This window comes from Podarcis bocagei (genome assembly GCF_964188305.1).
Source record: "Podarcis bocagei genome assembly, chromosome: 3".
NCBI lineage: Eukaryota > Metazoa > Chordata > Lepidosauria > Squamata > Lacertidae > Podarcis > Podarcis bocagei.
In genome coordinates this window covers 60,987,536-61,013,502 of record NC_138127.1, presented here as the reverse complement: position 1 = coordinate 61,013,502, position 25,967 = coordinate 60,987,536, and the positions used below count along the sequence as shown (strand labels likewise).

At 40.4% G+C, this 25,967-nt stretch overlaps 1 protein-coding gene across 4 annotated transcripts in view; it reads right to left on the bottom strand.

Moving 5' to 3' along the window:
- Positions 1-25,967, bottom strand: part of TTC13 (tetratricopeptide repeat domain 13) — a 31,394-nt gene that overhangs the window by 4,895 nt on the left and 532 nt on the right. The window contains exons 1-18 of one of the 4 annotated variants that reach the window (XM_081188215.1): positions 25,187-25,209; positions 24,765-24,859; positions 24,207-24,282; positions 22,305-22,375; positions 19,868-19,933; positions 18,730-18,822; positions 17,739-17,855; positions 16,823-16,933; positions 15,931-16,013; positions 15,271-15,412; positions 14,613-14,787; positions 13,339-13,495; positions 9,115-9,245; positions 8,220-8,352; positions 6,796-6,888; positions 4,377-4,460; positions 1,641-1,725; positions 330-439 (exon numbers count right to left, since the gene is read on the bottom strand). In XM_081188215.1, coding sequence (XP_081044341.1) covers positions 330-439; positions 1,641-1,725; positions 4,377-4,460; positions 6,796-6,888; positions 8,220-8,352; positions 9,115-9,245; positions 13,339-13,495; positions 14,613-14,787; positions 15,271-15,412; positions 15,931-16,013; positions 16,823-16,933; positions 17,739-17,855; positions 18,730-18,822; positions 19,868-19,933; positions 22,305-22,375; positions 24,207-24,282; positions 24,765-24,859; positions 25,187-25,193 — 1,829 coding nt within the window. In that variant the 5' untranslated portion in view covers positions 25,194-25,209. Of the gene's footprint in view, positions 1-329; positions 440-1,640; positions 1,726-4,376; positions 4,461-6,795; positions 6,889-8,219; positions 8,353-9,114; positions 9,246-13,338; positions 13,496-14,612; positions 14,788-15,270; positions 15,413-15,930; positions 16,014-16,822; positions 16,934-17,738; positions 17,856-18,729; positions 18,823-19,867; positions 19,934-21,771; positions 21,910-22,304; positions 22,376-24,206; positions 24,283-24,764; positions 24,860-25,186; positions 25,210-25,967 lie in introns of those variants that run through there. The other 3 variants (XM_081188213.1, XM_081188214.1, XM_081188216.1) reach the window with 3 other exon arrangements.

Sequence of the window (25,967 nt, the reverse complement as noted above, 5' to 3'; positions counted from 1 at the left end):
CTGTATACCTGAGAAGCTTCCAATATGGATAAGGATAAAACTATAATAAGTGTATACAACTTACAAGCTGTTAGTAAAGTCTGTTAGGACATGTTTGCATGGATTATATGGGTGTAAATATATTAATTTAATACCACATTGAAGCACATAAAATGCAGCTTTGCTGACAAAGTTTACTACAGAAGGAAAACCAAGCATATTTGAAATCTGTCTAACCTTTGACTGCTATAACACTGTCTTCAATTTATTTTTTTAAAAAAATAATTAAAATAAAGACTAGTAAGCTTTTGCCTGTAGTTTACATGATATAAAATAGAAACTTAGCTTACTTATCTCCTGTTATGGTGATAGTAAATCCATCATATTCTTTTCCTGGATCTTTGAGGCTTGGGACTTTGGTGTTGACCGTGAATCCATCTCTTGTTTTACTGTGGAGCTGCTTTCAAACAAATATCAAAAAGTGGATTTTGTTTGTTTGTTCCATATTACAGTTAAGACAATTTCAGCTTTCCTTTATACTACATAACAAGGTAAAGGGACCCCTGACCATTGGGTCCAGTCGCAGACACCTCTGGGGTTGCAGTGCTCATCTCGCTTTATTGGCCGAGAGAGCTTCCAGGTCATGTGGCCAAAACTATGGCAAGGTTTCTTTCCCATTAAAGTTTACATCTCACATGCATTTCTCTCTCTCACTGCTAAAAGAATTTCACCTATCACACTCAGGGGGGCTCCTGAAAGTAAGGAAGGTTTGCTATTTGTGGACTATGGCCTCCCTAAACATATGCAAATATATTAGAGCTCTTTTTAGGCATACCACACAACAGAGATGTGCTAAAAACATAGAAGAGATAATAGTTTTCCCTAGTTGTTGATACTTGGGCTATTTCATATTTTCCTGTTCAAATATCAGATGCATGTTGACATTCTTCTTCCAACATGGAAGTCAGGACCTGCACAGGAAAACCATTTTGTCAACAGTCTTTAGAGAATTATTTAATTATTCAGCTAACTGCTTTCAGCTAATAGAAAACAGCACCCTCAAGGTTATACATTCAATCTCAGAGGGGATTATTTTTAGCTAAAACGGTTGCTAAATTGTGAAATTCTGCCAGTTTGACCCTATGAATAAGTAACACATGACCCACTCTGACAAAATGAAGTGTTGGCCTCCTACTCAAAGTTATTCACCTCTTTCATTTCATGCTATTTGTATCTATTCATTTATGCGGTATTTGTTAAGTCTTCCTTGTAATTACTTAAAATGCAGTAAGATCCATTGAGCTTATTTTCTTTACTATGGACAATTTTGCAATTAAAAACCCCTTCATCATTCCAAGAGACACTAATAAACACCCACAATTTGTTACAAAACACTGTAATACACAGAAAACTAGCTTGGAGTTTAGTGAGCTTTCCCTTGCAAAATGACCTTCCTCAGCAAACCCTCATTGTGTACTAGAAAAAAATCATATCCAAGTTTAAAATGGTAACTTTAAGTCCATTTCCACTTTCACATGAAATTTGAAGGATCATCACTAACTAATGTTATTTGCATAATCTTATTTCTAATATTAACAAAAATACAGTTATTTTGCGGGATGGGAGAGGAATTGGGGGGGGGGGAGAGATAGAAAGACTACCTTCATTATTGGGAGAAGATCTTCTACTTTTTGCACTTGCTCCAGAGCTTCTCGAACGTCTACTAGTTCTTTGTGGTTATTAGCACTAAATGGTTAGGCAAAAGGGTTCAATAGAATTTCAATTAAATATTTAGTTCTAGTTTTTATATTAATGTGAACATATTCTAACAAGAAAACACAATAGCTTTTTAGCATACCTAGGTTATGTTACTGAGAAAATAACCTATACAAGATAACCTATTTATATACAAAGTTAAACCTGGTTGGCATCCGTGTGTCTTGGGAGACGATGGAAAAGTGTGCTGTGGGCGTAGAGAGAGATACAGGAGAGACATGTTTCACTGAAGCTGGGGCAGATGAAGGTGTCTGGTTGTGCTGATGCAGATGCACCACGGGATTTCTTCTCTTTGCGCTCTTCCCAATGGTCATTCCTCCACCAATCATCATTATGGATACTGACCTATCTGTCTGTCTTCAGGCACTGCTGTCATCTGCAAGGGATTCCCACATGGCAGGGTTCATGCATATCACTTTTGCAGACATTGTTGGCAGAGTTGGTCTGCCAATGGGCCTAGTGCCTGAAGTGGGCTCCCTTTAGAGCATGCCCTTGGAGATCCTGCCACCTTCCATTCTGTGGACATGACCTAGTCAGTGTAGACGCTGCTGAGACAGGAGTGCAAGCATGCTAGGAATGTGGGTTTAGGAAAGCATATCTTTGATTGAAAATCTGTCCTGCTATGTGGTATCCAAAATCTTCCTGACACAGTGGATATGGAAGGCATTGATGCATCACTCCTGATGGTTGTAAGTTGCCCACAACATACTTCCATAAAGCAGCATGCTCAACATGCAAGTCTGGTAGAGCTTCATCTTGGCATTTGCAATTTCCTAGGATGTTAGTCTTTGTCAGGTAAGGCTGAACTCCCTGCAGGCTTGGGTAAAACAGTTGATGAGTCTCAGTAGAGCTTCCTCAGAGTGCACTGTCAAGGCTGTGTCATCTGCAAGCAATGTCTCTCAGATAAGGACCCGCTGCACTTTTCTTGGTGCAGGGACATGCCAGATTGAACAGATCCCCATTGCTCCTTGAATGAACACACCGTCTTCAGTCAAGCTGAATGCATATGAGAGCAACAGGGAGAAGAATATGCTAAAGAGAGTTGGGCGAGAACACAGCCCTGTTTCACACCACTCTTTATAGTTTAATGTTATAATGAGCCCGTGTCCCCTTCTCTGATGTGACTGTAAGGAGACTGAAAGCATTTGCTTCCATTTTCAACTAATCATGGTTGTCAGTAGGTATGAAAGGGCTAAACTGCCCTTAATTTTACCTACAGTTTATCTGATTAAGGCAACCTCAACCATCATTAAAACTAACCACAGTCTACCATTATGTCCAAACTGGGACAAACACATCTGATCTCATCAGAACTGCTTCACAGGAGGAGCATGGGAACTTGAGGCTCATCCATGATTATTTCCATAGCAATAACTAAAATATAGTTTAGAGTTATGTTGAACAAGGCAGACTGAAGCAGTACATACTGTTATTACTACACCTTTCCCTTCCTGATATTGTCCTGTGTTAAAAATATATATCTTGACCCGTTGTCCCATCTTTCTATTTTCATTTGTAATCTTATATATGTATGTTCTACCCCACCCTTAAAGGATTCTGGAACAGTGACTGACTCTTAGGGTGAAATAAAGTGGCATCTTCATAGTCACTGAGTCAGCTTCACCACTGAGCAAGGGCATTTCCCATATTCAACTTGACACTCCAGCTGCTCTTCAGCTTTTACTCCTTACACATTCATGCTTCCATTTCTTTACTCTTCATCATCTTCTCTCCTGTTAAGACTTTTAAAAAACAATTATCTCAATAAATACAGATTCGTTTTCTTCTCTTGGCTCTTTTTTAGTCTTCTTTCCCCTTCTGCTGCTACTCCATTCTCTTCTATGTTGATAACAAAAATAGATCTTCTAAAATCTTCTTCTTCAGCATTCTCATTGGCCTGGCTTTCCCTAACCATAGTTTACACCTTTCCTTCATCATCTTCAAACTTGCCTCAGCCTCCTGGCTGCATACAGTCAATCTGACAGTCAGAACTGCCAACGTCCAAGTTTTCAACGTTGCTAAATTTTGATAGTTTTGTCTCCTGCTACTGGAAAAGCATTTGTTTATTCTCTCATGCTTCTTTTTGGTTTGCCAGTTTTTCAGCTTCACCCTCTCCTCTCTGTTCTTAACTCTGTTGCCCATTCGGTTTATTCTGTATCTCAATTTGCCCATATTTTTCCTGCGTTACATCCATATATTGAAATTCATCTCCTTATCAGAAATTATTCGTTACTATGCTTTTACCTTTCGGCCCCTCCTTATCTGTCACCCTTTTTCTTTCTCTCCCGCTGCATTATTATCTTTGCTCAGCCAATGCTTTCTTCTTTGAAAAATCTCAAGTCATTTCTATTTCACGTTTCCATCATCACTTGCTCTCTTTTCTCTGAACCTCACTGACACCTGAAATCTGCACCCTTCTGCTTCTCAATTGTTTATGCAATGTACCAAACCATTTCCTAAATATTTGGTTCTAATCTCTTCTTTCCCTCCCCATGGTCTCATCTTGTTTAGATTGTAAGCCTGCAGGCAGGTTGTTTTAAATATTACTGTGCAGCACCTAATTCTTGAACACTATATAAAAATTTGCCATATTAATGCAGGAAAAGGAAGAATTTATTTACCTATGATAAACAAGGATCCTGTCTTTGATAAAATGAAGCATCTTTTCAAAATATTCCCGATATCTTATGTTAACAACTTGTCCCCTGCAGAGAAGAACATTTTTAAAACGGGACATTAAACAGATAGCAAGCATTTACATACCATTTGTGAAAGTACATATATGATTTCTATGTGGTAAAACACTGGAGTTCAAACTTTGTTCAAGGGACTCTACTTGCCAGAGAACTTTTGTGCATTGCAAAGCATTATGGACATGTTATAGCATAAATCTGTGTGTTTCTACTTAGAAGGGTTCCATGAGACTCATTGGGTTCAATGAGACTTTGAAATAATGGAACTTACTGCTGAGTAAATTTGCATAGATTGCACTGTTAACAGAACATTTTTCAAGTGATATTTACAAGGCAACTTTGACAAATAGCAGATTGTACCACACAGTTTTAATCTTTGATAATTTGTGTATTCTCTTTAAAAATATTAAACTGACAAGAGTCAATGTTAGCATTTAGAAGAAAAAGGATGTAACTATATAAAATTAATTTGAGTTTTATTTTGTTTCTGTACTGAGGTTGTCTTTACAGGCAAGCAGACTTAAGAAAACTGGGAGCAATATTTATTAGGTCCTACATCTATAAAAAATTATTTATAATATTGAAGTCTTAAACTTGAGCCCTTTGAACTTATTGAGCTACTCAACATTATGCATGCACTGGAAAGCTGTAATCATTTTAGGCATGGGAATATTTCACCTAATACAACTTTTCAGCCCTGCTCAGGATATGGTTACACAGACTGCCCATAATTCATCAATATTTTCCCCCAAACCAGAGCCATTGAAATGAAATGAATGAAAACTCATGCACTGATCATTTATTTCAAGATTTATGCCCACTGGATTATATTTGCTTATATCTATTTAAACTCTCCAGCTAAATTTTCATTCTGAGCACTGCTTGCAAACACGAATTTTTGTTTTCCATCTAGAATGTTGTTGATGTAATTGTCCAAACATTCATGAGCAGTAAAAAGATATGTCTAGGGCGCAGCTAGCTACACAAACACATATACCAAAGGCAAAACTACATACCATTATTGCACTTGTTGAAGTCCCTTCTCGTTTCCAAGTCTACAAAACAAGATTTCATAGAGCAAGCTTTATAGCCGCAAATACCAAGAGACAAAGCTACTTGTCAATCACAGGGGTTAATTAGGCCACTTGTCTTTAATTTCACTTACCTGAGCCAGTGGTGCTTAATTAGTTTAATTAAACCTGCTATGACTAAACAAGAACTGCATAATAATAGCGATGAAAAGAAGCCCGGAAAAAAGTGGCAGCTTAAGGCAGATTCATCAATGCAGTAAATGGAAAAGCAAGAATCATATTAGCAGAATATTTTTTTTCTAAAAGGAGCAGAGAAATCATAGTTCCAAATTATTTATTCAAACTTTCCACTTCTAGCACAACCCACTGCTGCCTGTCAAACACTTTCTATGCTGATGACAAGACATTTCACACTACAAAATAAGCTATGATGGATCTAGTAAGAATGCAGTGAGTCTACAAGTGAATTAGAAGTTACCACACTTTCATGGTAGGCCTTGTAGTTATGCAGTCAGCATATATCTATGCCAAGCAGATTTTAGAACTTGACTTTAGATTTTCAGAAAAGTTTGATATGGATCTAGTTAAAGAATATAAATGAAGTCAAGGAAATAAAAATCGGAAGGACCCAAACTGAGTGTAAAATTTCCAGCTTGTACAGTGAAAGGTTGATGCTATTGGTAAAGATTGGACAAAGAAATAGAAATAGAAGTAATTGGTCAAAGCAAGAATGCAACAAGTTCTTACTAGGAAACTTACAAACTTTGGCAGCTTAAATATATGCTCCTTAGTCTAAACCCCTGTGATTGACAATATTTTTGTAGTGTTCTCTGCCTTTCCTTCTTTGTGGCTGCTCTAATACCAGATATCTTGTTTTGTAGTATAGTATAGGGGAAGAGGGAACATACAACAATTGCTAAGCTATACTTTGAAGAGAAGTGGGCTTGTGATGAAGCATAATGCAATAATGAATCAGTTGTGCTGCATATATTACCTTTCAGAAATGCCTGGCAAGATTTTAAGTGTAGCTGTGGGTTTCTGTGTAGGAAAAATACCTAACAGAAGGCAGTACTGAAAGATATTGGATTTATTTGTTGGACTCCAAAACAGTGTAGATGTGCAATTCCAGCTCCTCAGGAAAAGGAAAAGAAATATCTAAAGGGGGCTATAAAACATGCAATACATTACATACCCATTTGAAGAAGAAAATGTCAGAATACAAGTTCAGAAATCCCAACACCGAGAACTCCTATGTGCAAAATGTGTGATTCTGGCACAATTTCTTATGCAAACAAGATTTCACTAAAGCATCATACCTGATTAGATTGATGTGATTATTAAAGCCTCTGCTAAGACTTTGAGCTGGCATTTGGTCTAACCACAGTACAGGCTGGTCTGGGTCAGCTATCCTGTAAAGAGACACAACATCAACACTGCTTACAGATTTGGTAGTTGTATTAATTCAGGTTTAATTTTTCCATCTATTTTTAAAGAAAGCTTTCATTGCTTTCTTCCACCTACAATAATGGGCTAACCTCAAGAGTTAGAGGAAATTAACTTGGAGATCAGAAGATTCCTAAGGGATGTGGGGCGGTGGTGGTGGGAACGTGGGCAACCAATGTGGACTTGGGGGGGCACCTCACCATAACACAGCACCAATAATGAAACCCATGGCCAGCAGCACTGCCTGGGAATGCACCCCAAATGCTGACCTGGAAGCCCTCTTACAGTTGCAAAAACATAAGCATAGGAGGAGGATTGGGGCCCGACTGCAACACGTCTGCATTCAGAAGACAGCTGGCAACACTGCCAAGGAAGAGAATGGGAAGGACAGAGAGAATGGAGAATCACTGAGCCTTTACAACTTACAAAACTGAAAAAATAAAGAAATTCCTTCCAGTAGCACCTTAAAGACCAACTAAGTTAGTTCTTGGTATGAGCTTTCGTGTGCATGCACACTTCTTCAGATACACTGAAACAGAAGTTGCCAGATCCTTCTATATAGTGAGAAGGTGGGGAGGGGTATTACTCAGAAGGGTGGTGGGAATGGGAGATTGGCAGATAGCTGAGATGAGCCTGTTGACGACTCTTAACGAAGAAGTGTGCATGCACACGAAAGCTCAGACCAAGAACTAACTTAGTTGGTCTTTAAGGTGCTACTGGAAGGAATTTCTTTATTTTGGTGATGTTCTGTACAACTATTGCTATAACCAAATCTGAAATGTTAAGAGGAATGAAATAATGGACTTAACTTTATTTACTTTAGTTTGCAAGGAGAAAGAACTTTTGTTTCTTGATCTAAGAAGTTGGATTAAAGATTCAAGTTATGCATCGCCCTATATGATACACAATGGGCATACTACTATGAAATGTAAAATTAGAATTTGCATAAGGGGTGAAGTAGGGGGAGGAAAGCATTGTGAAAGAGAGAAAAGAAAAACCCAACATGCCTGGGTCAAGCAGTATAGGAAGGTCCAAACACTATGATTTGCCCTGTGGCCTCCAGCCTCCAGGGATGGCCCTTATTAGAAGAATTAAATAGGTTTTGTGAAGTAGTCACACAGACAGGGCTATAAATCATGTAATCAACAGCAGAAGTAATGATGTAGGAACCACAAAAATCTATAAATACTTCCTCAGTTCACTTTGCCTCTGCCTTTATAAAGTCAATACTTGCTTAGCCTACAGTTTAGTACTCTTGATAATAATAATTCACAAACTAGATTTCTTTCTTTATTACCTTCGCCATTTCACAGCAATGTCAAACATATCTCTCCACTGCATCAGCCTGGTTTTTCCATTAATTCGTACTTTCGAGTTCACCCATGTTCTCTGTACAGCTTGCATTACTTCTATCACAGCTAGCCCCATTGCTGAACAACAAACAGAAGTAGTTACCAGCGAAGCCCACTCACATTTATACTTGACATCTAAACGTGAGGCAGAAGCTGAAGCATCAAAATAGTGCAATTCTATGCATGCCCTTGAGGGACGCGGGTGGCTATATGGGTGAAACCACATAGCCTAGGACTTGCCGATCAGAAGGTCGGCGGCTCGAATCCCCGCAACAGGGTGAGCTCCTGTTGCTCGGTCCCTGCTCCTGCCAACCTAGCAGTTCAAAAGCACTTCAAAGTGCAGGTAGATAAATAGGTACCGCTCCAGCAAGAAGGTAAACGGCATTTCCGTGTGCTGCTCTGGTTCGCCAGAAGCGGCTTAGTCACATGACCCGGAAGCTGTACGCCGGCTCCCTCAGCCAATAAAGTGAGATGAGCGCTGCAACCCCAGAGTCGGTCATGACTGGACCTAATGGTCAGGGGCCCCTTTACCTTATGCATGCCCTTACTATGTTCAGTAAGGCTTACTCTCTAAGTAAGTGAGCATAGAATTGCAGTCTAAGAGATGCAAGTGGATGACTGCATAGGATCTAATATTTAATATCACTGGAGGTTGCTGCCTCATTAAGTATTCACACTTTACAGTACATAATGGACTGTAATAGTAGTTCTCTTTTATGTATGAATAAGCTGAACTACCATATGAATAGAGCATGTTTTATTGCTGAATATCCAATGCTAATCACAGCAAGCGCCATTATACTTTTAATTCCATATTTCAATAAAGTTTTTCCAGTGTACCTCTATGTACTCTCTTGTTTGGAAGAAATCCAGGGGTCTCATATTGCATTAGGGAACCCAACTGATCAGCAACACATATAATCTCTTGCATTTCGGGTTTATAGTTTTCAAATTTCTGAAGTAGTACATCCCTTAAAATCACAAATAAAACCAGGATTAAATATCAAGATGATTTCTTACATAGATTCTATATTAGTAGCAGCCCGTGAGATAGACAAACATTAGAAATATGGCTAAGATTACCAACCCCTGCCAAGCTTTCCTTTTTATAACTCTATTTGGGCATAAATAAATAAATAAATTTGTCCACTAGCACCTTAGAGACCAAATAAGTTGGTTCTGGATATAAGCTTTTGTGTGCATGCACACTTCTTCAGATACACTGAAACAGAAGTCACTAGACCCTTATATATAGTGGGAGGGTGGAGTGGGTTTTTTCTCATAAGGGTAGTAGGAGATGGGTGATTGACCCAATGGATATGGTAAACCTGTTGACTGTTAACGACTGCAATTAGTCCTACAGGAAAACTACTGTGCTATTTCTTTTCTGATTGAGTCTTACTTACTTTGCCAAACCTTTATTAGGCATTGCAAATATAGGCCATCATAAAACATCCATATATATATTTATATATACAAATAAACAGGCATGTAAAATATTTAATAACGAGGATTTTCGGTGGAGTTTCTTCCCACTCTAAGAGTTACTACTGACAAAAACTCAGCCACCCTGGCAGTTACTTCTGGGTTAATGTCAGACCAATAGAATATGATATTTTCATTGTGCCATGATGTTAGACTACCCAAAAAAAGAGGATAGCAAGCATTTACATAGCTGGTTGTACAATGGACAGTAGAAAATAATACCTTCTACAGTGTCCAGCACATTCGAAAAACATCCGCAATGTTTATCATTTCTGGAGATGTTTAAATATCTGCCCTTGATGAAAGCTGAGGGGAAAATATTCAGTCGGGGTAACATAAAGGCTCTGTGTTGGACTGGAATTATTAATTTTGTAATATAAGTGACCCTGTTATCTGTTGTATTTAAACCATAGAAGTCTCGGGATCTGATGGAGTCCAACAAACATATTGAAAGGTCAAGGACCGCCTGTTCACATCCATCTAAAGGAGTCTTAACTTCTGCTTATCCTGCCAGCAAGAATACCAAGACCACAACTTCCAAGTGCCCTCTGAACAACCAATAGTTAAGCAGCCTCTAACAAATAGTCTAACAAATTCTGTTTCAGAGATCATCGAGTTGCTTTCCAGAATTCTTTCATTTGCAGGAATGTCACATACTATACAGAGTCCTCAGCTTCTGCGGAAATACAACTGGGGAGAAAAAGAATAATCCAGAGTTGCCTTTCTTAAGTGAAATGACAGCTCCAGAGCCACAGCACACCTTAAAATTTGAATTGTTGTGAAAAATAAGAAAAATAAATAGAAACATTTGCAGAAACTGTTGTTTATAGTACAGACTAAAGGGCATACTGTAGAACAATTAAGCCACTTTTTGCACTAGCTTTTCATTATTTTGGACCTCTAGGATTGTTGAGGTATTTGGTTTTCCTCGGTTTCAAGAACAAAATGGACCATAAATTAATATTACTTATTATGCTGTCCACCAACTAAGTCCCCTTGGCAGGTTAAAAAGTTATGGATCAATAATACAACCAAACAACATATATTAAACATCATAAACTAACTCAGTAAAACCAACATAAAACCCAACACCAGCACAAAACCAGTATAAAAGTAGTATAGAACAGCAAGAAACTAGTATTGGGAAATTGGTGCTAGAAATCTGAAATACAACAAAAAACATAAAGGGTTATGACTAAGTCATACTCAGAGTAGTTCATTTATTTCAATAGGTCCATTTTCAGCAGAACACATTTTTGGAGTTGGTGCAGGCTAGAAATCAACTTGTACCTGTTACAAACACATTCTATAAAACCATAGACTGTATTTGAAGTCATGCAATTAAAGTTAAACCTTGAACTACCACTTCCAAACATTTCCAGTAGAGCCCAAGAATTGGTAAATTTAGTTACCGTATTTTTCGCTCTATAAGATGCACTTTTCCCCTCCTAAAAAGTAAGGGGAAATGTGTGTGCGTCTTATGGAGCGAATGCAGGCTGCGCAGCTATCCCAGAAGCCAAAACAGTGAGAGGGATCGCTGCGCAGCGCTCCCTCTTGCTGTTCTAGCTTCTGGCTTAGCCGTGCGAAGCCTCTTCAGGGTACGGGGAGCCTCTGGGCTTTTCTGGGAGGTGGGGGAAGGGATAGGGCAGCCCCTCTGTCCCTTCCCCCACCTCCCGCAAAAGCCTGGGATAGCCGCACTCCCTTTAAAGAGCTGCGCGGAGCGTGTGTGCGGCTCTTGGGGGCTTCTCTGTCCTTGGGGAAAAGCCTGCAAATGCCTCACACACGCTCCTCGCAGCTTGTGAAAGGAAGCTCTGAGCAGAGCCTGGGATGCATACAGGCTCTGCTCAGCGCTCCCTTTAAATAATTTCCCCCCCTTGCATTCCCCCTCTAAAAACTACACACATCTTATGGTCAGGTGCATCTTATGGAACAAAAAATACAGTACAGTGGTGCCCCGCAAGACGAATGCCTCGCAAGACGGAAAACCCGCTAGACGAAAGGGTTTTCCGTTTTTGAGCTGCTTCGCAAGATGAATTTCCCTATGGGCTCGCTTTGCAAGACGAAAACGTCTTGCAAATGTTCCGATTTTTCCCCGCTCCCCCCCCCTTTTTTCTAAGCCGCTAAGCCGCTAATAGCTTTTTAGCCGCTAAGCCTTTAATAGCCGCTAATCCGCTAAACCGCTAATAGCGCTAAGCCGCTAATAGGGTTGCTTCACAAGACGAAAAAACCGCTAGACGAAGAGACACGCGGAACGGATTACCGTATTTTTCGCCCTATAAGACGCACTTTTCCCCCTCCAAAAATGAAGGGGAAATGTGGGTGCATCTTATGGGGCGAATGCAGGCTTTCGCTGAAGCCTGGAGAGCGAGGGGGGTCGGTACGCACCGACCCCTCTCGCTCTCCAGGCTTCAGGAAGCTATCCGCTAGCTGTGGGAGACCCAGCTCTCCCAGGGCTAGCGGAGAGCTTGCCTGCACCCAGAAGCTTGGGGCGCGCTGAGCTCCGCACACCCCAAGCTTCGGGATTAGTGCAGCGCTCCGCTAGCCCTGGGAGAGCCGCGCGGCTCTCCCAGGGCTAGCGGACTGCTTGCGCGCACCCAGAAGCTTGGGGCGCGCTGAGCTCCACACGCCCCAAGCTTCTTGTGTAGCGCAGCGATCCGCTAGCCCTGGGAGAGTCCCGCGGCTCTCCCAGGGCTAGCGGACTGCTTGCGCGCACCCAGAAGCTTGGGGCACGCTGAGCTCCGCACGCCCCAAGCTTCTGGTGTAGCGCAGCGATCCGCTAGCCCTGGGAGAGCCGCGCGGCTCTCCCAGGGCTAGCGGACTGCTTGCCGGCACCCAGAAGCTTGGGGCACGCTGACCTCAGCACGCCCCAAGCTTCTGTATTAGCGCAGCGGTCCGCTAGCCCTGGGAGAGCCCCGCGGCTCTCCCAGGGCTAGCGGACTGCTTGCCGGCACCCAGAAGCTTGGGGCGCGCTGGCCTCAGCACGCCCCAAGCTTCTGTATTAGCGCAGCGGTCCGTTAGCCCTGGGAGAGCCCCGCGGCTCTCCCAGGGCTAGCGGACTGCTTGCCGGCACCCAGAAGCTTGGGGCGCGCTGGCCTCAGCACGCCCCAAGCTTCTGTATTAGCGCAGCGGTCCGCTAGCCCTGGGAGAGCCCCGCGGCTCTCCCAGGGCTAGCGGACTGCTTGCCGGCACCCAGAAGCTTGGGGCGCGCTGAGCTCCGCACGCCCCAAGCTTCGGGATTAGCGCAGCTATCCGCTAGCCCTGGGAGAGCCGCGCGGCTCTCCCAGTGCTAGCGGACTGCTTGCCGGCACCCAGAAGCTTGGGGCGCGCTGAGCTCCGCACACCCCAAGCTTCAGGATTAGCGCAGCTGTCCACTAGCCCTGGGAGAGGCGCCCGGCTCTCCCACGGCTAGCGGAGACCTTGCCGGCACCCAGAAGGGATTAGCGCAGCGCACCTGGGGGGGAAATAAAAAATTTTTCCCTTTATTTCCCCCCAAAAAAACTAGGTGCGTCTTATGGGCCGGTGCGTCTTATGGGGCGAAAAATACGGTATTTTCGTCTTGCGAGGCACCACTGTACTTACTTTATATGTGGTTGTAGTCCTGGCTGTTCTTCATAGTCTTCTATGAGAAAAGGAAGATTTTTGGCCCAGTGATCTTTAAACTTCCCAGGAAGATCCATATCTATATTGTATTCTGTAAGTGGGGTATCAAGGTGGGCATGCAGATAGCGAGAATATTCTGTGAAGGAAGTAAATATCATTTAGCCCCTTTTCCTGCAAGTCAGCTTAAATGATCTCTAGGCAAAATGCTTTTCAAGCGATCTGCAGTGCTGAAGAAAAATACGTAAGGAGCTCATATGAAGTTGCTTTATACTGAGCTGGATTCATCTAGCTTGGTCTTGTCTACACTAAGTGGCGGTGGCTCTTCAGGGTTTCAGAAAGGCATTTCTCCCAGCCCAACCTGGAGATGCTAGGGATTGAACTGGGACCTTCTGCACATGCTCTACCACTGATCTATGGCCCTCCCCCAAATCCACACACAAACTACAACCATGTCACTGTTTACTGTTTACATGCTGTAACTGGGGACCTTTCCATACAAAAGCACTGTACTTCCTTAAAGTAGTATAAACTTTTGGATCATTTCCCTAATATTTCTTCCATTAGCAGAGATTCTTTAAGTGAGGAACTTTCATCACTGCAACCACTAAACCTTACAACTTCACAATGCTATTTCAATGTACTCCACTTGAAGAATTTTTTGGGGGATAAATTTTCTAAATAATTAAAATAATATGTCTCCTTTTCCTTGAAATACATACTTAACTCTTTGGCAAACTGTATCCAATTGATCAGGGTACATATGGACAACTGCACAAATTCAGTCTTTATTAAGGAAAAAATATCCTGAGCCAATAGTTACGTTAAGTAGTCATATACATAACTTTATATTTTCAATTAAAAACAAATCTACAGAAAGGGCATGCCAATTAGCAATAAATTTCATGGATAGCTAGGATTGATGTACAAGCCTAAATCAGTACTTTTTACCACCGTATGTAAACCTGAAAAAAACTTTCTGCTATGTTTTCTTTGAGGTAAGAAAGCTGTAAAGAATTTCACAATACAGTACGTACAGCAATTTTTTAAAAAATGTGCACAAATTTGATACTTAAGTTAACATAGGTTTCAGCAGTGCTATTTTTCTAGAAGAAGAGGTGCTGGAACACACCATGAACCTTGTTCTCTTATAATGGCAATGGTGCCCACCCGAGAGGTGCCGGAACTGAGTTCTAGCTGAAAAAAGTCCTGGATCTGGGTATGAAACAATGAATATTTCATTAGCAGCAACTTACCTCTGAGGTATTTCACTTTCAGGTACTCTGTACTAGCTTTCTGACCAGGCAAAGGATCATTTAACATAACTTTAGTTTGAGCTTTTATTCCTTCATAAAATTGCCCCATAGCAACGTGACTAAGACCTTTCATATACTGGCACACCTCATTATATGGTTCTAGCTGCAGACACCTCTAGAAAATTGAAAAGAGAATAATCAATACATTTGTGAGATTGCAGATAAACAAACCACAGATCTTTATTTACTCTTTATCCACACATCCACGACAGTAGAAAAGTAATTTGTCCCAGCCATCTTGAGTCTATGTGGAAGTTAGAAGAAAAGGAGAAGCGATGTGCCAGTTTTTAAAACAAACAAGCAGAAACCTTCCACCGGGGAAAGGCTTTTGTCCAGTCCATTTCTACTGTTATCCACTGGACAGAAATTTCAAGACAGTCTTTCAATCTAAAGGAAGCCCTCAAGAAGGCTGCAACTTTTCTTATATATGACAGTGAACATGAAAGTCTTTGTGATTGTATGCACATTTGAGAGCTTAGTAGCCTAAAGGTGTCTCATTTATGTATGTATGTTTGTTTGCATATATAATAACCACACACAGCACAGACAGATATGAGTATATATGATGGAACTGCTGTAACTCGTCACAATTGCTTACCTTAAAGTTTTTCAGAGCTTCATTCAGGCTACCATGATGATAAAGCATCATTCCCCCAAGTTGTATTGTCTGAACGTGATTTTGATTTAGCATCAGTGCCTTTTGAAAGTTTTCTGTAGCAGCTTCAAAGTTACCAAGCTCTCTAAAGTGATAAATAAATAGCAAAAAACAGCAATTAAAATGTTTATTTAGCTAAGTTGCTATTTACTGAAATTAACCAACGTGGGCTCTAAAAATCAGTATCATATTAAAAATATTTTAAACAATAAATCTGTGATTTTTTCCAAGCAGCAATCCTACATGCATGTACTGAAGATTAGGCCGCAATTGTTCCTACTCCTTAGTAGATATGTATCTGACTGTATTATCTAATTTAATCTGTTTAAGATATAAAAAGACCAGTCAGGAAAATGACTTTGAAAGTATATATTATTTAAGGCAAAGGAAGTCTTTTTACTCCAAAGTAATCTTAAAATAACTTGCCCCCCTCATTAAATTATTGGAATTACGTTTCAGTCTCATATAATATCACTAAAGTGATATCCAAACATTTTAACAAACCAGCATAACACAGTCTGGATGAAAACCTCCCTTCTATATGTTCCTTAAACAATTCACATTTGAGGGTCAAAGAGTGAAATGTAAAGGCATTTTGCTTACCGATAGGCCTGCCCCAGACTTTTATATGCATCAATAAAATCTGCTTTCTGCTTAAGGGCTTCTTTGAATGATTCAATAGCTTCCTGGGTAAAACACAACCATTTACTCTTGTTAATTAAAATATTGTGCTATTAAGATTAAGATTCCTATTGGGATTTTTGAATAATTATGGAAATACTTTGTGGGAGATCTGTACAGGTAAACACAAGACAATACATTGGACAATATATTTATAACTGCATGTGCAAAAATGTCCTCAGAGACTGAAATATGAAATGTCCAAAAAGCTTAGTCTCTCTTAGGATCACACAACCAATCTACTAATATACATTTCTGTTATCACAAATTTGCCTAAGGTCTATCAACCAAATGATAAATTCAAAAAATAACTAACATCAGGGACAGGAGTGGGGGACTAAACAACTTTAAAATCTCTCTAGATTGTTCTATATTTATTTATCAGATATTTTAAGCACCAATCCAAACACTCAAATAGATGTAATGCCAACTGATAAATTAGATACATGTAATTATTTGATACAATTATGTTACTGTGAAGTCTCTTAGATACAAATTAAGGTAGTTACTGCTGAAACATTTTGAATCTGACCTGTCAAAAGTGTTCCATTCTCATTAAACAACTCTGTTACAACTAACAGCTGTGAAAAGCTATGTAAAGGCCCCTGTCTGGACCTTTGGAAAGACACCTGGAGTAGATAAGGCTAAACACTCTGGATTGGAACAATCATAAAGCAGACTTTGTTAATTGCTAATGGCAACATACCTCCAGCTAAAGGGCAGTATATAAATTCAATAATAAACAAACAAACAAACAAGCATATGCATTCATCACACATATAGTAGAAATTGCACAGTTATTTAAAATAATTACCTTTAGAAGTCCTCTATGAAAAAATGTTAAACCTTTGTAAAGCATAGCTATAGGCTGGTTTTTGTTTAGTTCAAGGGAGTTCTGAAAGTCTTCATGGGCACTTGAATAGTCCTGTGACAGAAAAACAACTTCCATCAGACAGAAAACTGCTAGATCGAACACAAAGGCAACACAAACAATGTTGTAGTTACAGGATACCAAGCCTTCCATATCACAAAATTATTAACTCTTAAAAGGAAAAAAACAGTTTATGGTGGTCTTGGGCTACAATCCTAGACCTATTACTTGGGAGTTTCACTGAATTCAGTAGGTTGCAAAAGAAATATGTTCCCTCTATTTTTATAATGGTTCCAGGGGGAAAGCAACCTAAATTATGGTAACTGAAGAAACTGGAGTGATAATAAGTCAAGAAAAGTCCCCAGAAATAATCTGCTGCCAAAATCTCTACAGATATCAGCTGTTCCTTCTACTTTTTGAAATAATACTTTTGTAACTGAGTTGGTGCTCTAAAAGAATGAAACTTTTTTTTAAAAAAAATGTGTTCTGCCTTGAACTCTTTAAAGAAGTAGTAGTGTATACGTGCCTTAAATAAACAAATTATATGCTTTTAAAAAATCATCACGAAAATTGCTTTTGTACACCCTTCCTGCAAAAATAGGTGCTGAACAAAAATATGTATCAGCAGTTTCTCTCAGTCTAAAATACTTGAATGTTTCCTCAGACAGATTCTGTAAGGCTATCTTGTTGCAAGAGATCGGGCAAGAGAATAGGCGATCTCCCCCTGCCTCCCAAACTCAGTTCTCTTTAAAGGAGATAGATAGAATAGCTTGTAGCTTATAATACATTGCAAATATGACCCTTGAGACTAAGCACCTATCCCAGCTCATTCTCTGCAGGTGCTCAACTGAAAACTAACCTCAGATATGAAGTAAAGAGTACCTCTGTGTCGGTAAAGTCGTGCGGAGGGTTTTAGCTGAATAGCTTTAGTGAGGTCAGCCAGCGCTTCACTCATTTGACCCAGAGGAGACAGTATCTGTAAAACCAAGATAATACTTTGAGCAAGATTGTACAAATAATCCTTCATTTTCAAAATGATTTTAGGTTGCAATATGTAATAACTATGCACAAAAAAATAATTTTGTGTTGAGTAATTAAACAAGTGCATTATTTACATTAAAAAGTTGTACATTAAAATTGATTGGAGCACATGCATATATTACATTACATCTATTTAACTTTAAAAAGCAGACTAAGACCTATTAATTTTGTCAGGTATTAAAGGGCTGAAGGAGAAAAAGTGGGTTTGGGTTTTACTGAAATGACGTATTTCTTCCTATTAAAATTTTTCTAAGCCCATCTGTATAGCTTATAAGAAAATTGTTGCATCTATTATTACAAGCATCCTTCTATACATTAACAAAGAAAATGAAGAGTTAATGACATTCACGGACCCTCTGAAGGCTGACAGCTACAAACACTAGTGTAATTATGCTTTTCAATAGAAATAAAATACCACTCAACAATAGAAAGTGTCCTTTCATACTGCATCACGGTGTGGTACGCTGGTTTGACATCATCTGATAGGAAGCGCCTACAGAGCGTGGTGAATACAGCACAAGATATTATGGGCTGTCCCGTGAATCCGCTGGATGAAATAGTGGAAGAACGTTGCCTCAGGAGAGTGAGTAGCTTTGGTATTTTTATTCTATTTTATTTTTGTCTTAATGTATTGATAGCTGTATATTGATTAACATCAAATCTTAATTCATATATTATTAGGAATATGACCAAGAACTTTCAACAATAAACATATAGAAGCATACAGAAAATAACTGGATAAACAAAATAACAATAAGGTATAGATAAGGTATAGACATCAGAAAATCTTTTAAAAGTGGAAGAAATACCTCTGCTCGCTGCTCAAACACTTCAGCTTGATCTGGGACCAGACTAATGACTCTGCTCAGCTCAAACAAAGCTAGCTCTGCATTTTTTATATCCTTAAAAATGGGGGGGGGGGGAATATGTAAGTAACAATATATGCTTAGTCATAGGGAGGTTATGGTGACAATTTTTAAATGGTACAACACTCAGTGAATCAAAATTCTTGGTTTCATCATGGAATATTTTGATGTGTGCTAAGAGTCACATACATGCAACATCAGAACAAACAAGGCTAAGTATTCCAGTTACTATGGGACCATCATGAATCTGCTATTGCCAGGGCTGGCCTGCCCATGAAGCACCATGAGGCAACTGCCTCAGATGGTAGAAGGGAAATAAAAATCTTTATATTTTATCATTATTGTAGTTGCAAAAATAATATGTATCCTAAAAAGCAATCGGAAGTGAAGGGACTGTACAAATAACTTCTGGGTTTGGAATAAGTACATTCCTCTTGAGCAAAAATCATTGGCTAGAGCAGGGGTTGTCAGCCTGGTCCCTACCGCCCACTAGTGGGCGTTACAGGATTCTAGGTGGGCAGTAGGGGGTTCTACGGCACAAGCTGAATCCTCCTTCCATCGAGCACTGGTGGGTGGTAAGGAAATTTTAACATCAATAAAGATGCATTAGTGGGCGGTAGGTATAAAAAGGTTGACTACCCGGGGCTAGAGTGCCATGACCACTGCTGGGGGAACTGCTTCCCTGGAAGTGGAGAGTATGGAGTCATGGAGTTGAATAGAAGGAAACGTCACACAACTGATGTTGTCCATTAAAAATGTGCAGAGAGTGACAGCAGTGTCTGATCCCAACAACCCTGAAGGAAAAGAGAATCCTTCACACGGCTGTCTAGAACCAACCAATACCAACCCCCGCCTCATTATTGCAAATCTTCTGTCTTAGGCATAGTTGCAATTCTAACCACTTACTGTAAGAAACAAATAGAGGCCCCAGGTTCAGGAGCAGTCTATTCTCTGAGTACCAGGTGAGGTGACTTTTTTTTTTGTTCACCTCAAGCACCAAAATGCCTTAGGCCAGCCCTGGTGAATGCATATATATTATGAAATTCATTATCATGTGCGGCTTTAAAAATGTTATACTCACATGCAGCCCTTTCTTTCCATATGCTATCCCTCGTCCATAAATTGCACTAACAAGCTCTGGTTGCTCCTATTTGAAGCAAAATAAAATAATCTTTAGAAGGTTCCACTTGTCCTAATAGTGAATGCTACATTCCATCATACATAACCAAAGCCAAAATTCATGCATTTCATCCACATTCATTTGCATTTCTAAGGAGTTACTTTGGGCTTATGCATACAATTAAAGAGCAGCTTGGTGGGTAGTTTTACACAGAAGATGCTTAAAAGGGGAAACTACTATAGGAGTGGAGCGTGTGTGCTCCTTTAGTCTTTGCACTGTCTCTGTAAACTCCTTATTAACCTCTGCATTTTTATTACTTTAAAAACCATTGCTCATTTCAGTCCTCTTCTTTGCTATACTGTAGTTACAAATCTCATTTCATATTCATATATTAAATAATACATTCTGGTACATGAATGCATAAATTACAGCTACACAAAATTTCCATAATACAACAGGAGAAGTGAAAAGTGTTCTGGTGATTAGGTCAGCAGAGCTGCTTTTCAAAGTCATATAGTTTGAGTCTGAAGGAATTGAACTTATATGTGATGTGCCAAGTTCTGCTGACATTTCCCACTGGCACTAAAATCAGCTTTAGGTGGCTGTGAATTTGAGTAGAAGAATAGTAGCACTATTGAACTCTTTCTCTGCCAGCCATTTTCCCCACTCAAAATCATACATGGACACACATGTCATATCTAGTTTGAGACTTGCAGCAGTTATGGACTAAGGAATTCAACCTACCAAAACCTTCCAGCCTGAACCTTTACAATAGTATAATCATACTGGGCTGTGATTCGGAGTAGACATGCCTGCTCGATTATAGTTTGTGAAATTTTCCTATCAAGACCCCAAGAAGTTGCATGTCAAGTTAAGCTAAGTTGCCTCCCCATGTGGCAACCGTGATTGGGCTCATCTCTGAAAGGGAGGGTGAAACGGACTATAGAGATGAGGTGGAGCGGCTGACAGAGTGGTGCAGAGCTAACAACTTGCTCATAAATACAAGGAAGACAAAGGAGCTTGTGGTGGACTTCAGGAGACAGAAGAGCAATGTCCAGCCACTTTTGATTGATGGGGTCTGTGTGGAGAGGGTAACAACGTTCAGATTTTTGGGCATTGAATTACAAGAGGATCTGTCCTGGAGTGTCAACACAAGGGGGCTTGTGAAGAAGGCGCAGCAGAGACTGTACTTTTTGAGAATTCTAAGGAAAAACCATCTTCCGCAGAAACTGCTGCTTGCCTTCTATCACTGTGCCATTGAGAGCGTGCTCACTTATGGCTTATGTGTGTGGTACGGAAGCTGTACTACCCGGGACAGGTTGGGGTTGTGCAGAGTTGTTAAGGCAGCAGAGAGCATTGTTGGCTGCCCACTCTCCACCTTAGAGCAGATTTATGCCACAAGGTGCCATAGGAAGGCACTGGACATAGTAAAAGATCCATCGCATCCTGGTCACTGTCTCTTCGAGCTCCTGCCGTCGGGACGGAGATACAGGACAATGAAGACAAGAACGAGCCGTCTTAAGAACAGCTTCTTCTCCAGAGCGATCTCGGCCCTGAATGGGAAGCCTGGACTTTGAAAGTCATCTAATCTTCCTTGCTGTATTATACTGTATTGTTTTAATTAGTGTTTTTATAGTTGTTTTGATTTTGTGTGGAGTGCCCTACCTGGGTGGATGGAGCAGCCAAGTAATTTCGTTGTCCCCGAGAAGGGGCAGTGACAATAAAGATATTATTATTATTATTATTATTATTATTATTATTATTATTATTATTATTATTATTATTATTATTTAACATTTCCATAACAGTCAAATCCCTCTTCACATCAACCTATATCCTTCTGTTTACATTTTTAACTCTGTTACCTTCAATGAGTTCTGCCTCAGACCCATTTCCCTTTTATAGATTCAAGTTTCCATTCCATCCATCCATCTTCAATTATGTTACAGTATATAGGCTAAGCCAGGGGTCAGCAAACTTTTTCAGCAGGGGGCTGGTCCACTGTCTCTCAGACCTTGTGGGGGGCCAGACTATATTTTTTTGGGGGGGGGGATGAACGAATTCCTATGCCCCACAAATAACCCAGAGATGCATTTTAAATAAAAGCACACATCCTAGTCATGTAAAAACACCAGGCAGGCCCCACAAATAACCCAGAGATGCATTTTAAATAAAAGGACACATTCTACTCATGTAAAAACACACTGATTCCCGGACTGTCTGCGGGCCGGATTTAGAAGGCAATTGGGCCGGATCCAGCCCCTGGGCCTTAGTTTGTCTACCCATAGGCTAAGCAGTTTCTGCCATCTGTCACTCTTCTCTAGGAAGGCAGGTATTCTACCTTGGGGAGTTCTATTATCTAAGTCTAAAACTGCAATGTAATAGGTGTAAAAATCACCTGGAGCATTGTGGAGAAGTGCCGCACAGCTTCATCATAAAGGCCACTGCCAATCAATACATAAGCGAAAGCTGTCAAAATAGTGTTACGGGTTAGTGTTATGTTATGAATTCCACATTTGCTATGCATATAAGAATTGCTGAATACCTGCCAAAGAGTTTAATTGAGGGACATGATTTCTGAAAAGAGAGTTTTGAATAGAAGTTATTTCATAAGCTATCAAATACAACATAATAATAAGGAAATAGTTTCATTAAAGTATCAACATTTAAAATATTCAGTGATTTTTTTCCTGTAAAGCGTAGCCCAAGGCTTGAAACCACACTTTGCATCACTGTACACTTTTGGGTAATTTAAAATTTCCACTTGGCAGCAATAAGTAACAAAGAAAAACATTCCAATCCCACCCATTTAAATGGTCCCCGATTCAATCTCTGGCATCTATGGGGGTAACTGAAGTGCAAACAGGCAATCTGGATAAAGCCATAGAAATATTCAATAAAGATATTAACCTAGCTTCTCCACATAGGACTGAGAAAGCCTGGAAAGCAACTCCATCTTAAAGTCTGTGTCTTTAAGTCTTTAATGTGGTTTCCCATTAAACAGCATCACTACTGCAAGGAGTTTTAGCTGTGCAGTGGAACTTCCCTGCCTGTACATCCCCTGTGAGCCCTGTAAATCTGCTCCAGAAGGCAAGTCTATAAACATTTACCTGGGAATAAGTCCCACTGAAGTCAGTGGACTTGCTTCCAAGTAGACATACTTACACCTAGTTGACTAAAGTACCACTGAAAGCAGAGAAGTCCAGTGTTATGTGTAAATAAAAATGCTCACAGGATAATGACAGGGTGGCAGTGCAATGCCACTAGACTAGAAGACCAACTCCAGGATGGATGCTATAACCAGCTGGAACAAGCAAGATTGGTGACAGGTTAAAAGTGAAGCTGGATTCACATGTGCAGGCCTGTGTTTGTGTGTTTGTGTTTCACCTATGTGGTTATCTCTACTATAAAGATAAGATAAAAGTCAAACGGTTAACACATCCAACTGCATGTATGAATCTACCCACAATAATTACAGTGGTGCCCCGCAAGACGAATGCCTCGCAAGACGGAAAACTCGCTAGACGAAAGAGTTTTCCGTTTTGGAGGTGCTTCGCAAAACGAATTTCCTATGGGCTTGCTTCGCAAGACGACAATGTCTTGCGAGTTCCTGCTGGTTTTTTTCCTCCCCCCCCTTTTTCTAAGCCACTAAGCAGCTTATCAGCTGATCCGATCAGCAGATAAGCCGCTAAAAGCCGCTAAAAGCCGCTAATAGCGCTAATCCTTCAATGGACTTGCTTCGCAAGACGAAAAAACCGCTAGACGAAGAGAATCACAGAACGGATTATTTTCGTCTTGCGAGGCACCACTGTATTACATAAAGACTCAGCATGAGCATAACACTGGAGAATTCAGGTTAAGAGGGCAGAATGCAAAAATGAATTATTTTATAAGTGTCAATGGGCAGAATCCAATGTTACACAAGCAGCCTTCCAAACCTGTGACAGGAATTTCACCAACCTCCAAAATCTGTCCTCCAGCACACCAACCTTCTAGAGCAGATTTTTCAGGTATGTGGAGGGCTGCCAGGAAGGCAGGGTGAAGCGGGATGAGGGGACCATGAACTCCCACTGCATAAGTAATAGTCTGGTCCACTCACACACAGACAGGACTGAATACAACCTAATGCTCTTCATCTTAATTTTATTCTGTGGACAGTCATGGTCAAGTATTTAAAAATGAATTAGGATTATTAGATCTCAGTACCACTATTTTCAGAACATTTTGCAGCACTCATAAGTGATATAATTCAACTATATATAGCTACTACCGATCACCAACCACACACAGAACCTCTTACCTAATTCTTCATTGGTATTGTCATCATCTGTGGCAAATGGAAATCTTTTTTGTTCAGCAAGTGACTTTGCTTGACTCTGCAAAACATTTACCAAATTAAACTAATGCCACCAAAATAAAAATTGAGGACATGAACAAACCAAAGTTAAATTAAGTCTCAATGACCTCCCTGCAACAGTGTCAAGCAAAGGCTTAATTCTACCACGGAAATCATGTGACTTAAAAATGCTTAGCTAGATTGGGTCCAAAGTGCTTATCACATCAAAATTTAACACCAGATAAAGCAAGAACAGCTGGTTCTAATGGATCTGGAAAATAACATATTCTTTAAAACAAGTTAAAATATTTATAGTTTCAGTGATATTCATAGTTCAAATACTGTTAGCATCTTAACTTCTACAGTCTTCAAACAGTGTATGTAATCTAATAAATTTGATTTCCTTTCCTTTGGATTGATAAATACATTTCTTAAGTATTATGATCATTGTAATAGATATGTCACTTCAGCAAAAATTCATCAGCAGTCTCCTTGCTATACACAGTGAACAAATAAACATACCAAAAGTTTTTCAGTATTGAGGGAAAGCAGGGATTCACAAGAGCGGGACCTTTGTAGTTCACAGTCTGAGTCATGAAAGTGCAAAAAAGAAGAATCTAAAATGGAAACATTTTCACTGTTAATTGGTATGCTCAGTTTAAAAGGGCTACAGAATTTGGACACTAAGGAAGGCAGTGCTAATTATACAACTGTTCACATGGAAAGAACATTTCTAGGCTAATCGTTCAAATATTGCACCTTGTGTTATGGGATGCCATACAACGGCTAAACGTACCTTTTTTGTGTATTAGACTATTTTTTCAAGTTTAACACGGATATTGCATATGGGGGGTTTCTTTATTTGGAGTCTCAAAAAATAGGGGGCGTGTTATACACGGGGGCGTGTTATACACGGGGAAATGCAGTAAATAAAGAACACTCACGCTGCATTCACTCTACATGTTTAGGTGTGCACCTAGATGAGGTAAAATGTGCAAGGAAACTTTAGTTCCTTGCTCTTGAATGGAACGAAATCCAACTCCGTAGGTGCACTTTAATTTGCCCTTGCCTTCCCCTTCTGCTGCTGCTGTTTAACTGTATACTAGGTCCCCGCAATGAAACATCAGAAGGGGAAGGCAAGGGCAAATTAAAGTGCACCTACGGAGTTGGATTTCGCTTCATTGAAAGCGCCTCAGGGCTTCGGTTTATGACACTCTGCAGAGCGCGGCAAGCGAAGAGAAGAGTCAGAAAGAGCTTTCCGCTTCTCCGCCGCTACTCAAAAGAACTTGACAGGTGAATTTGCACGAGCCGGCTTGGCCCCTTGGGAGAGGAGGCGGCGGCAGCAGCAGGAGCAGCAGCAGCAGCTCATCACTCAACACAGCCGCTTTCTAGCCAGCCGAGACTTGCCGCCTCTCCCTTAAGCAAGCGGAGCGGAGCACACTTCGGAAAGAGAAGCGAAGGGCGCGCCCTGCCCTTCTTCCCCTCAGGCCCGGTCCACCACATGCAGTGGAATGAAGTGTCAAGTCATAAGGAGGCGGAGAGCCGGGCTGTACCACTTCAAAATGCAGGCGCGGAATATGAAATTGCTGGGAGGTGGGGTGGTCCTCTAGGTAGATAAGAGCCAAAGCAAAGCATGGAAGGGTCTAGCAGAGACCCCTCTGCCTGTTGGGCTGAGAGAGCTTCTTATCTCCCCCCTCCACCTGTGCCCTGAAATGGTACAGCCCA